At 44.0% G+C, this 13,945-nt stretch overlaps 1 protein-coding gene across 2 annotated transcripts; it reads right to left on the reverse strand.

The window, feature by feature from the left end:
- Positions 1 to 16: 16 nt before the first annotated feature.
- On the reverse strand, positions 17 to 12,269 carry LOC115196860 (hyaluronan synthase 3-like). 2 transcript variants are annotated; one of them, XM_029757822.1, is made up of 4 exons: positions 12,061 to 12,269; positions 3,576 to 4,220; positions 2,742 to 2,843; positions 17 to 2,619 (listed from the first exon to the last, which is right to left on the reverse strand). In XM_029757822.1, exons 2-4 carry the CDS (start codon positions 4,218 to 4,220, stop codon positions 1,690 to 1,692), a joined length of 1,677 nt encoding a protein of 558 aa, XP_029613682.1. In that variant the 5' UTR covers positions 12,061 to 12,269; the 3' UTR covers positions 17 to 1,689. The 2 variants fall into 2 exon arrangements, with proteins under 2 accessions (XP_029613682.1, XP_029613683.1); XM_029757823.1 differs by lacking the exon at positions 12,061 to 12,269 and adding an exon at positions 10,325 to 10,505.
- Positions 12,270 to 13,945: the final 1,676 nt, after the last annotated feature.

The following is a 13,945-nucleotide window of genomic DNA, read 5'->3' on the forward strand; positions in this document are numbered from 1 at the left end:
TACAAACCTTGGGGATTAGTAAAAGTTTATTGATTGTTAGTTATTATCATTGGGATTGAAAATTCTCTTGACAAGGGGCCAATTCATCCAGCCACACAGTAAATCACTTCCCCCCTCTGCGCATGGCCACTTCCACCCCCACTCACACTCTCTGGCCTCTCAATGGCCTTGTGACTCCAACACGTTTTTAAATGCACCGCCTAAAACAAAACCCATTCATGACCGCTTAAATTGCGAGTATACTTGCATTCAGGAAATAACTTCAAAGTATAGCATTTTTGGGGGGAGCTGTTTTATCTGTTTAACCCCAATTTCAGTATGGGAAAAACTAAAAAAATGGTGTGTTCACAATTCATGGCCACCAATACTTGAATGAATTGCAAACAATCTTGTGTCTCGTGTCAAGGGACATTATTCCTGTGGTTAATGTTGAGGTTGCAGTTTTGAGCCCCAACAACAGCTAACTCTGATTTTCAGCCAAGACAACACTGCAAATGCATATGGATGGCCGCCTACCAAGTTTGTACTTTAATATCTATTCAGACTGTAAAAAGGGAAAGAAAGTCATAACACCTTTGATCTCCTCTGTGTGGTCATGGAACTATTCTGTACTGTCAAATTGACCTACTGCACCATTGGTAGAGAGAGGCTGAGCCACCCTGTAAACAAGCGTTATTTCTTGTGTCTTGTTTGCACTTTCAAGTTATGCAATTCTCACTGAATAAAATAATATTAACACAACTTAAAAAGCACAAGAACGTAAACTTCCACGACAGTATCTCCATTCTCCAACAACAAAAACATGTCAACTTAGACATGGCACCTACACTAATACCAATGGCCTTGATTAAAGGGGATCATGGTTTTCTATTTTCTTATTCTGGATTTAACAACTAATAACAGAATTGTGGAGTTAGTACTTGTATTATACTAATGGTAAGGCATGCGTCAAAAAACAAGTGGTCTTTGGTCATAGCAGTTTACATGATGGAATGAATGATGGATTATCCTCAGTTGGTAAATTATATCCTGTATTGAGCATTGATACTGTATGTAATGTGTATACAACGTGGCAACCATACAATAAAATGCCCACACAAAATTAACTGACTCATTCAATTGGATGTAAATATCCTTGCGGGCGATTGAAGATTGGACTATTACCATATGAGCTTTTATCTTGGGCACTGTTCAACAGCACCAAAAATGTATTTATGAGTTATGTTATGTATAAATGTTGGATTGTCTTTAAATTACTTTATTACAGAAATACAACTGTAGATCATTGTGTCACCTGATTGAGGCAAAGAGGGCCCTCCGTACATGTGTCTTACTGTCTCTATGTTCAGTTACTCCACTCATGCTGGAGACATATGAACACTGCTTCATACTGTTCATACTGACACATATACTTGTTTCGATAAGCCCAAACCTCCAGGCCTGTGTCATAGCGCTTACAATCTCTTGTAAACGGGTTGTTTGATAATGTACTTTATATCTATGGAAATCACCATGCCCTTGTAACTCATGACCACTGGTAGAGCACTCTACAACACATTCATACCACATATGTCCCTTAGAACCAGAGGTTTAGCACCATGGAGACAGAATGGCATGAGAGGGGTGGGGCCAAAGACTGGCTCAGCTGTTCCAGCAGCACCATTGAAACATTGACAATTGATCCATGTCTTATGCCTCTGCATACGGCAGGTGGTATTGCTCCTCCCTCTTGTTGCAGCGTTTGGCTACTATAGCCAGGTAAAGAACCAGCAGGATGACCCAGTAGCAGGCGTACAGGATGGCCCCAGCGATGAGTAGGGCTTTCTCTGTCTCACTGAAGGGCTCCTGGGTCTCACAGTAGATGGTGTATGCCACCCCACCCAGCAGCACAGCTCCCCACACTGTGACAGGCACTGCCCCAATGAAGTTCACCACAATCTTCCTCCGCCCTGACGTACCCCAGCCAGCCTTGTTGATAGTGAGCAGGGCAAAGATTTTGGCTGGCAGCAGGCTGGACATGTAGAGGAGGGAGTAGAGAGACATGAAGATCATGACCAGACTGCCCCTCAGGAAGCATGCGTAGGTAGCCTTCACCATGCCAACCAACTGCACTGTCAACAGGAAGAGAAGGATGTTCCACAGGCGCCCACGGTAGAACAGGTGGATCACAGTGGCAACCAGGAAGAAGGGGAAGAAGCCTGTCACCACAGACTCATAGGTCATCCAGAGGCTGTGCTTGTGGAACCAGAGAGCGTTGTACAGCCACTCCCTGAAGTAGGACTTGCTCCAGCGGGTCTGTTGGTTGAGCCAGCGGAGGTAGCGCGTTGGCGTTTCAGTCTGGCACTGGGAGCGAGCGGTGAACTTGGTCTTGTAGCCGAAGCTGAGCACGCGGTTGGTGAGGTGGCGGTCGTCACCGAAGCTGCACTTGCTGCCCAGGAAGGTCTGGTGATACCAGGGCTCCAGGAACTGCTGCAGCAGGGAGTTGCGGTACATGCCCAGGGGACCACTGATACACTGCACACAGCCAAAGTAGGACTGGCAGGCCCGCTCCACGTTGAAGGCCATCCAGTAACGCACACTGCTCAGGAAGGAGAGCCACGAGTCATACTTATTCAGGATCTGAAGGGAAACAATAAGAGGACAGGAGAAACTGTTGCTGATGATTGATTCAGTGTACTAGTATAGGAAGGAAGACAATAACACCAATGTGAAGGGTCTTCTTAGAGAAAGAAGTCTCTCACCTGAACATCTCCACCTACTCCCCCCACCTTTGCATCCTCTTCTAGAATCTTCAGCATCTCTATGGTGCACGCTGGGTCCAGAACTGTGTCTGAGTCACACACCTGCAAATGGCACACACATGGGGGCCTTATTTCTACCCTTATAATATAACTGACATGAAGCCAAGTTGGTGGTAATGTGTATTGGTTTTGACAGTGGATTAATCTGATTTGCTTATCCATCACACAATAGGCTATTGATCTTACTATTGATGTTATGATAGCTGTTGGGATCATACAGTATGTCTACAATACACACTGATGTGGTCTACATTAACAAATGAGCGATTAACTGTCTATTGATGAGTGAGAAATACTCAAGACAGCAGCCTAGGGCCACAGCAGGTGTTTCAGTTCCATTGTGTTTTATCAGATGCCAGTCAAGTTACCTGAGAGAAATTAGAGACTGCTGACAGCACACAGGTGTTCCAGAAGCACACAGGTGAGGGTCAGCTGAACAACTGAACTTCGAGCCTGACAATGCAGTAATGCACTGTTTATGGCTCAATGTGCATCTTTGTTTTTATAACAATCCACAAGCCCAGGAGCAATACAGAAATATCAGTCCGTTGCTATAATATGTAATAAAAGTGTGTGTGTGTTTTGTGTGTGTGAGTATATGTGTGTGTCTGCATGTGTGTACGTGTTCACAGCTTTGTGATATTGTTCTCTAATCGAAGAGCATCAAAACAAGGCCTTGTGCCAATGTCTTCGGAGACTCAGTCACAATGAGATTTCTATCAAGCAGGACAGAGGACACACTGATGCAAAATTCAACCACTGAGAGAGACTTACCTGCATATAGTCCACAGAGTCTCCCAGGGCTTTGAAAGCTGTGTACATCACCTCTCTCTTCCCTCCCCACTCCTGCATGATACAGGAGTAGCGACAGTTCCTCACCAGCCTGGCCACACGTGCAGCCTCCTCCGCATGCAGGGACGCTGCTCTGGCCCCCCCTCCGCCCACCCCTCCACCCCCGTCACTGTGGTAGTTCCCCTTCCACACCACGCTGCCGGCCTGGTCCGCTCCACCCATCACTTCCTGAAAGATGTCCATCATGTAGCCGTCCTCCAGCCTGTTCCCGTCCACCACCAGCACCACCTTCAGGCCGGGGAAAGAGATGTGGCGCACGCTGCGGAGGCACTTCCTCAGGTAGTCTGGGTCCTCCTGGTAGGCAGCGATGCACAGGGCCACGGAGCGCCGCAGGTGCTGGGGCCGGGCGGGGCTGCGCATGTGTCTGTGCTCCAGGAAGGCAAACAGGCTCTGGAGGAAGAGGTGCAGAGACAGGATGGCTCCATACAGGCCGAAAGACAGGTGATGCTGCTCTGTGTGGATGAACTGGTAGCCAGTCACGTAAGCCAGCAGGATCCCAAACAGGACCACAGCGGCGAAGAGGGTAGTCGTCACGATATGCAGCACAGTCCTACAGCGAGAGGGCATCTAGAGTGAACAAGAGAGGGATTGGATTCATGATTCCAGAAAGAACTGATGGACGAAAGACAGAGCTCATCCACTGTGCACAGACGTTCAACGTTTAGTTTTTATTTACATTTGGTTGAGTTGTCAACTAACGTGAATTCAATGTGAAATATATATTTTTTAACCATGTCAATGGATTTAGGTTAAAAAAAGACTACAATTACATATACATTTTAGTCATTTAGCAAACGCTCTGACGCAGAGCGATTTACAGTGCATTCATCTTAAGACAACCACATATCACATTCATAGTAAGTACATTTTTCGTCAATAAAGTGTCTATCAGCAAAGTCAGACCTATCAAGGGGGAAAGAATGGCAGTGTTACTTCACAAGTCTTTTTTTGTGGGGGGGGGGGGCTGTGGGATTATTTAAGATATTCTTTGAAGAGGTAGGGTTGTTGCAGATGTTTTCAGAAGATGGGCAGGGACTCTGCTTTCCTAGCTTCCGGGGAAGCTGGTTCCACCATTTGGGTGCCAGGACAGAGAAGAGCTTGGACTGGGCTGAGCGGGTGTTGCCCTCCCGTAGGGGTGGGAGGGCCAAGAGACTAGAGGTTGCAGAATGGAGTGCTTGGGTTGGGGTGTAAGGTTTGAGCATAGCCTGAAGGTAGAGAGGAGAAGTTCCTCTTGCTGCTCTGTAGACAAGTACCATGGTCTTGTAGTGGAGTTGTCAACCGTGATGGAGAGGTCTTGGAACAGGCTTCCCTGGGAGGAAGAGCAGCTCTGTCTTGTCGAGGTTGAGCTTGAGGTGGTGGGCCGACATCCAAGCTGAGATATGTGCCAGGCATGCAGAGATGCGCGACGCCACCTGGGTGTCAGAAGGGGGGAAGGAGAAAAGTAGTTGAGTGTCATCCCTTCCTTAATTACTTTTTTTCAAATTCAATTAGTTCTCAACTTTGATTCAACGTCATCACATTGAATTTTCCTGTCTTATCTGTCACACTCTTCATAACCAGTCTTCTTTTGAAACATAAATAACTATATGCACTGTTCATAACACTAAATATGTAAAGATTAAGATCTAAACATTATTTAAAAAATTCCAAATGAAAGAATGTGAATGACCCCACCTACAGAAAGCTGAATAAACCTGGGGAAACAACATAGCCATTTACAACCTTTAAACAATAAATGGAAACGAGACCAGTTCACTGAGTTAGACATCTGCTGTTGCCCCCCCCCCACAGGTTAATTACTTTAATTAAAGACCAGGCAGGGCATGGCCGGCACTCAGGAGTGGCCAGAATGGAGAACAATCCCCCCTTTCATTGATGAAATTACCTCCCTGTGCCCCCTGCTTCGGTTCTGCTGGAGCAAGACGGCCTTCATTCACAGACCTCATATCATAACATCCACTTGTAGGGAAAGCACTGGCAGAAATGGAATTCATCAGGTGAATTTACATCATGGTCCTCAGGCAGTTTACCACTCATCTTTTCTATACAACCTGCATTCAATGTAATAATTTACATTTACATTTACGTCATTTAGCAGACACTCTTATCCAGAGCGACTTACAAATTGGTGCATTCACCGTAATACTCTGTAAGCTACTTGTAGGCATTGTCAGTACTGTACACCACCAGGATAAGTAATACACTACCTGAACAGAATTTCCATAATATTACATTATTCCATTAATATTACACCATGCCTGATATTGCATCTAGAATTGCTTATGTGAAAGTGAGTGCAGATTAATTCAGTGTCCACTGACAACACATATACAGTAACTATTCCCCTCTGAGGGCCAGTCTATGATCTGGGGACCATGGGGGACAATAAGAGGGTGAGGCAGCCAGCACGCCATTAATACCCCCTGGGCATACAGGAGATGACAGACAGGCAGGCAGACTAATTAGAGGGCCACATTCACTTTGGTGGGGGGGAGGGGGGGGGCTGTTAGCAGTCAGGATTAGAGAAGAATAGAGAGGGGGCTCCATGTCAAACTCTATGGACTGAAAATCATGTTTCAGGTAGAAAGATGGACTTCCAAGTTGGACTGCACAGCCGATGACTAAAACAATGAATAAATGAAACAAAGAGTAGTTACTGTTTTTATGGCATCTTGAAAATGTAGAGTAGTTGAGTAGTGTCACTGACCCCTGATACAGAAATCCATAGAATTCCAGCCTTTGCAGTGGCACATCACCAAAACATACTGTATAATCACCTGGAATTTCTGGACCCCACCCTCTTTTTCAATCTCTCATTAACATCTCCTAAATGAAAAGAGAGAAGAGAGACCGCCCTGGGCACAAACTGATTAAATCATATGTTCTTTCAACGTAATATGTCAACGTATTGTGACATGGAATCCACATAGAAAATACATTGGATTTGAAAAAAGTCTTCAATGTAAACTGTTGTTTTGAGGGTGAAATTTCAACCACAGCATTATGCCATCATGGTAACCAATTGACAAACCTTCTATAAAATATGTTGAATTTGTACCTTTGAAACAAAATCAGTTCTTCAATGTAATATCTGCTAAAAGCAAAAAACAGGGAAGCACCTCCTACTGAATCTATCTACAGCTACCCTTTGGTCTCCCATCCAGGGTTTTAACCAAGCCCAGCTTTGCTTCAATATGTATCACTGACTTTTACCAATGTGCTATTGTGAGGATGATTGCTGAGATATATCCACTTATTCACCGTTGCTATCAAAGTCATTCCAAAAGGTAGATTTAACAGAGCAAATTAAATGTAACTATACTTTATCACTCATATATCATCAATGATGCTATTAATCCTATATAGCATTTGGAAAGTCATCAAAAGCTATTGTATAAATTCAACCCAGGGTTGAACTAAAAAGAGACAAGACATACAGGCCTAAGGTTTCAAGCTTTGGCTGATTTCAAATAGAATCTACAAGTTAGTAGTAATCTACAAGTTAGTAGTCAAAGTAATTTAGGAGACTCTTTATTCAGAGCAACTTACAGGATAAATTAGGGTTAACCTTTACTGCAGTGGGCTAAGTCAAGGTCACAGAGAGTGATTCTTGGTAGTCATAAAGAAATCTACTTTGAAACACACCTCACACACATGGTTATAGGCAACAACAAAAAAAGAAGACACCTGTACCATGTCAGATACAGAGTTGAAATGTATTACATTTTGGGTTTGCATCCCAGTATTACACTTTATACAGTACAGTACCAGTCAAAAGTTTGGACACACCTACTCTTTCAAGGGTTTTTCTTTATTTAAAAAAATATTTTCTACATTGTAGAATAATAGTGAAGACAGCGAAACTATGAAATAACACATATGGAATCATGTTGTAACCAAAAAAGTATTAAACAAATAAAAATATATTTTATATTTGAGATTCTTCAAGGTAACCACCCTTTCTTTGCCTTGATGACAGCTTTGCACACTTTTGGCATTCTCTCAACCAGCTTCATGAGGAATGCTTTTCCAACAGTCTTGAAGGAGTTCCCACATATGCTGAGCACTTGTTGGCTGCTTTTCTTTCACTTTGCGGTCCAACTCATCACAAACCATCTCAATTGGGTTGAGGTCGGGTGATTGTGGAAGCCAGGTCATCTGATGCAGCACTCCATCACTCTCCTTGGTCAAATAGCTCTTACACAGCCTGGAGGTGTGTTGGGTCATTGTCCTGTTGAAAAACAAGTGATAGTCCAACTAAACGCAAACCAGATGGGAATGCGTATCGCTGCAGAATGCTGTGGTAGCCATGCTGGTTAAGTGTGCCTTGAATTCTAAATAATTCACTGACAGTGTCACCAGCAAAGCACCCCCACACCATTACTCCTCTTCCTCCATGCTCCACGGTGGGAACTACACATGCGGAGATCATCCATTCACCTACACTGTGTCTCACAAAGACACGGCGGTTGGAACCAAAAATCGCAAATTTGGACTCATCAGACCAAAGAACAGATTTACACCAGTCTAATGTCCATTGCTCGTGTTTCTTGGTCCAAGCAAGTCTCTTCTTCTTATTGGTGTCCTTTAGTAGTGGTTTCTTTGCAGCAATTCGACCATGAAGGCCTGATTCACACAGGCTCCTCTGAAAGATTGTGTCTGTTACTTGAACTCTGTGAAGTATTTATTTGGGCTGCAATCTGAGGCTGGTAACTCTAATGAATTTATCCGCTGCACCAGAGGATTTTCCTGGGTTTTCCTTTCCTGTGGCGGTCCTCATGAGAGCCAGTTTCATCATTGCGCTTGATAGTTTTTGCGTCTGCACTTGAACAAACTTTCAAAGTTCTTGAGATTTTCCACATTGACTGACCTTCATGTCTTAAAGTAATGATGGACTGTCAATTCTCTTTGCTTATTTTAACTGTTCTTGCCATAATATGGACTTGGTCTTTTACAAAATAGGGCTATCTTCTGTTTACCACCCCTAACTTGTTGCAATTGCTCAAATGCAATAAGAAGGAAAGAACAAGGCACACCTGTTAATTGAAAGGCATTCCAGGTGACCTCATGAAGCTGGTTGAGAGAATGCCAAGAGTGTGCAAAGCTGGCATCAAGGCAAAGGGTCGCTACTTTGAAGAATCTCAAATATAAAATATATTTTGATTTGATTTGTTGAAGAATTTTTTGCTTACTACCTGATTCAATATGTGATTTTTCATAGTTTTGATGTCTTCACTATTATTCTACAATGTAGAAAATAGTAAAAAATAAAGAAAAACCCTGAAATGAGTCGGGGTGTCCAAACTTTTGACTGGTACTGTACATCACAGAAAACTGAAATAAAACGAAACCATTTGACATAGAAACACTGGATTTTCAGAGGGTTTAATTATTCATTTATTTGATTAATTATGAATAACATTCCACGTGTGAGGCCGCTAGAGAGCGATTTGGTCATTTTACTATGGGCTATGTGCCTTGCTCAAGGGCACATGAACAGATTTTTCACCTAGTCTGAATAGGGGTTCAAACCAGCATCCTTTTGGTTACTGACCCAATGCTCTTAACTGCTAGGATACCTGCCGCTAGGCAACCTGCCACCCCGTTTAAAGTTTGATTTGATTTAGGCCTATTAATTAACTTAGATTTTTGGTTGGAGACTTAAATCTCATACACCTACCAATTATTAATTTGTAGACAAACTGGAATTCAGTGGCACAGACCGAACTATCCAAGGATACATCTCCTTCAAATGATGATATTTGGTTGCATTGAGAACCAAACACAATTCAAAATCACTTTTGCAATAGAGTAAATATTAACTTGTCGACCAGTTAACAAACAATATGTTGGATTCAGGTGGGACTATCCGAGCAGTAGACACATCTCCGTTAAATGTTGATATTTGGTTGCATTGTCAACCAAACACAATTCAATATTACTCTGTAATACAATAAATGGCCTAAAACTAGGTCTATCTTACAAACTAACATAAAAGTATTTATTCAACTTTAAAATGATTAATACATCCTGGCCACATTTTGAGGTTGTTCTGACAATAAATGTGTTACGTAATTATAGAAAGCGTGCATGTTCAAGTGCATGTAGGTCTCTGGAAATCTTCACAATTGTTATAATAATCTGCGCAGAATCTCAAACGACATTAATCACTTGCACAATGTACTTAAATAATCTCAACTGCAATTCAAGACATTTAGTTGTGCTAGTAGATGAAGCACAGTGATAATACATGAAGTTGTTGTTTAAACAAAATATCTAACATTGTATTCCCATTTGAACTTTGTTGTGCTTTTAATTGGTTGAAAGCGCAGTGATATCGCATTCAACTGACAACTAAACCAAAAATCTGACATAGATTTTCCATTGGAATTAGTGCGTTTTGGTGCTTGAAAGCATACTGATAACACATTGGGAATTCAACAAACCTTTGACTGTCTGTGAGTGGATGAAAATAGTTTGTAATCTCATTGATCAAAGTATCAACCAAATATTACCCAATTATTGACATGGTGTGCCCAGTGGGACCCTTCTACTACAATGCACTTTCAAGCACTGAGTATAATTCTACATTTCGACAACAGAGTTGAGGGAATACCTGAACAATATTGTTAAGTCCTTAGAGTAGTGAGTGGTCAAAGGCAAGTACTCACTGTGGTGGTAATGGTGACAGCTGGAGAAGCAGGATTTCAGTTCATGATCAAGGCTTTTTCTGTCCCTGCTAGCTAAACATACATCTCCTGGAGTATCTCCTGGAGTATCTCCCCTATCTTGGATGTCCCATTCAAATGAAGAATCTGCTGTGTAATCCAGTGGCTCTAGGGTGAGCTGCAGTTCAGCATTCACAGAGGAGAGCCAAGCACAGGCACAGGTAGCTACTCAGGTCCCAGGTAGGTATTTGTAGGTGTAATGTGCCCCTCCAGCAGAATGAATGAATTATATTCTCAGGTGTGATGGCAGGCTGGTGCAGACTGAATGAGCATTTGGGCTGTGGGACAGGGGCCATCTACAGAGGCTAGTGAAGAAGGGTAGGAGGGAGGAGAGGAGGGAGGGATGACAGAAAGCAAAGGAGGGGGAGTGGATGACCATGTGAAGGGAGAGATGGATGGGGCAAGTGAGTGGAGTCTCTTGATAGCTGGGTTTCAACTTGACTCTTCATCAATCTACTCTATCAATACTGTAACTCCCACAGCCTTGCTTTCATGAGTCATGGTTCATCCAATCAGAGACAAGCCTGTGAATCAAATCCCTGGAGTTTTCTCTGAGAAACCCAGTGGACCAGAGATCTTTCTGCTTTCCATGCACAATAGACTCAGCTTCTTGCCGTATGTATTTAGTAATATTGTCACCATGACTCAGAATTTGATAATATATCATCTTCAGTTAGGCCAATTTATAACAATTCACATCTATTCCCCACTAGAGGGCTCTCTTTTAATCTCACAATACATTTACAATGGCTGAGGCACTTTCAAGGAGTACACAAAAAGCAGAGACTATATGGCAAAAATACTAATGGATCTCTTTTCTTAAATGATTGAATATAAAGTAATCGTTCATGTTCCCCCATACAACGAGACATGTGGTTGCAGTTGTCCCCCAGAGTTTTGGTAAAGCAGCCAAAGCACCTCTGTGGCAGACTGAGCTGAGGTAGTTGGTAACTGGGCCAGTTAGTTAAATAGAAACCACTGAGAAACCAGCACCGCTTCCCATGAGGCCTGATGGCAAATCCCAACAGGGCCTTTTCAAATGGCCACCAGACCCCAATTTGGAGTCGTCCAGTGATGCCATGGAAAGTCAAACAGTCAACGTTTTCCTTGGAGAGGTCACGTCTTCAAACGGAATTCTGAGGCGTTGCTGTTGTTTCTTTCCAACGTTCCGCCGCCAGCCAGGGAACCAACCACTGTGCTCTACCACAAAATACATCATTCTGTACCATACACTTTCAAAAAACTAACCTGACACAAGCCGACACACACACGCACGCACGCACGCACACACACACAAAGAGACATTCATCTCCTCATAAACAGAATGTGACTCATTCTTTACCCCATGACATACTCCCTCTATTTCTAATACTTACATACAATTAAACATACATATATTCTGAGATGGTAATGTTTGTTTCAAACTAAATGTTACTTTCTACCTTTCATCTGACATCCTTTTTTGGCCATCAGCACAGTGAACAAGCACATTTTCTCCATAAAATATTCTGAATACATTTGCTTTACACAAGGCTCTCTCAAAATTTTTATGTTTTTACTTACACAGAGGTTTCAGAAACGTACCATTCTCTCTCTCTCTCTCTCTCTCTCTCTCTTTCTTTCTTTCTTTCTTTCTTTCTTTCACACATAGTAACATAAAACATAGTATTGTCCCATACCTTCCTGATCCAGTGGACTGCTCAGGCTCTGTCTCCCCCACTGGAGTCACTCCTGCAGCTCCGTCAGGCCGCCTGTGTGTCCGTTAGTCCACCCCCGGCTCCCGGTCTGCCCCACTCAACCACACTCTGCAGCACAGCACACTACTTGTTCTGCTTCCCACTCACACTACATCTTTATTCCAGCTCGCTTAATTCGGGAGTCTCTCATCCAAAAATACAGCTCTACTTCACTCTCAGCCTCCTTCTCCTCCGCCTCCCCTGTCCCACCTCCCCCTGCCCCTCCTCCTCTCCCTCTATCTACCTGTACAGTCTCAGGGCATGAAGGCCCTCAGATCCCAGTCTCACCCAACAGCTGAGAGTTTTAGGCAGAGATAAGTGTACAGGAGGATAGCAGATGAGCTGATCCAATCCCTGATCCTGGTTGGATCTCACCCATCCGGTCTTGAGTCCATGTCTGCTCGGTGGTCTCTCCCATGGGCAAGCGGTCGGGCCACAATGTGGTAGAGGTTGGAGGTCTAATACTGGGTCTCTGTAGCCTCCTGCCTGCCTGTCCTTCAGTCGCCCTCTCTGTTTTGATCTCGCTTCCCTGCTGCAGTGGAAGCTCCACTCTGCATCCCTTTGCAGCACAGCCCAAATCCCTGCTCCCCTCTCCTCTGTCACACTGTCCCGGCTCGGTGCATAGCTGCCCAGACTGATGCTGCTTTTCCTCCTCTCCCCTTCAAGACCCCTCTACCCTCTCACTAGCTCCCCCTCCCTGTCCCAGCTCACTGCAGTGTAGCCAGCCTCCAACAAGACTCAGGACTGTTCAGGCAGACCCCCTCTCCTCTCCTCCACACTGCCTGGCTCAAAGCATCCTTTATGGGCTTATTTATTTACCCACCCCTCCTCTCCTGCGCCGGTGCTGCCGACAGCCTGCATGTTCGACACAGGCTGATAGACTGAGGGAGAGAAACTGCAGAAAGCTCTGACACACACACTCAGTACATCCTGTAATCACATACACTACTCAAGTCATACCCTGAACACCAAGTTACCAATTATCTTATAACACATACTGTATACAGTATACAACTGTGTCTGGTCCCACTTACTCTCTCACACTCACACTCCATCTCCTGCTCAGAGGGTGTGGCAGTACTGTAATTAGTGTAAGAGCCATTTCATGGATAGCAATGGCATGGGGCCTGTGGGGTGGTATGCTACCTGGCTGGCTGTGTTTCAGGGTTACTGCCCTGCGGTGAGCTGAGGTGAATCAGAGCATAGCATCACACTATCAGAGCATCCCTCTCACTGTGTGAATGTCCTTGGCAGTCAAGCTGAGGAGACAAACCCTGGCAGGCTGGCACACACATAATTTCTGCATTTCTATGTCCGGCTGCATGACTTACCTGAACCTCATGTTGCTTATAAAGGTAAACTCAGCCAAAAAAGAAACGTCCCTTTTTCAGGACCCTGTCTTTCAAAGATAATTCGTAAAAATCCAAATAACTTCACAGATCTTCATTGTAAAGGGTTTAAACACTGTTTCCCATGCTTGTTCAATGAACCATAAACAATTAATGAACATGCACCTGTGGAACAGTCGTTAAGACACTTTAAGCTTACAGACGGTAGGCAATTAAGGTCACAGTTATGAAAACGTAGGACACTAAAGAGGCCTTTCTACTGACTCTGAAAAACACCAAAAGAAAGATGCCCAGGGTCCCTGCTCATCTGCATGAACGTGCCTTAGACATGCTGCAAGGAGGCACGAGGACTGCAGATGTGGCCAGGGCAATAAATTGCAATGTCTGTACTGTGAGGTGCCAAAGACAGCGCTACAGGGAGACAGGACGGACAGCTGATCGTCCTCGCAGTGGCAGACCACGTGTAACAACACCTGCAA

The sequence above is a fragment of the Salmo trutta genome, chromosome 7 (genome assembly GCF_901001165.1).
Source record: "Salmo trutta chromosome 7, fSalTru1.1, whole genome shotgun sequence".
In the NCBI taxonomy this organism is placed as follows: domain Eukaryota; kingdom Metazoa; phylum Chordata; class Actinopteri; order Salmoniformes; family Salmonidae; genus Salmo; species Salmo trutta.

Bases quoted from the DNA above. Each gene is read 5' to 3' on its own strand.
- LOC115196860 (XM_029757822.1), bottom strand. From the start codon at position 4,220: ATGCCCTCTCGCTGTAGGACTGTGCTGCATATCGTGACGACTACCCTC. The intron at 2,844-3,575 runs GTAAGTCTCTCT...TGCCATTTGCAG, and splicing joins ACTCTGTGGACTATATGCAG to GTGTGTGACTCAGACACAGT. The intron at 2,620-2,741 runs GTGAGAGACTTC...GTTTCCCTTCAG, and splicing joins GAGTAGGTGGAGATGTTCAG to ATCCTGAATAAGTATGACTC.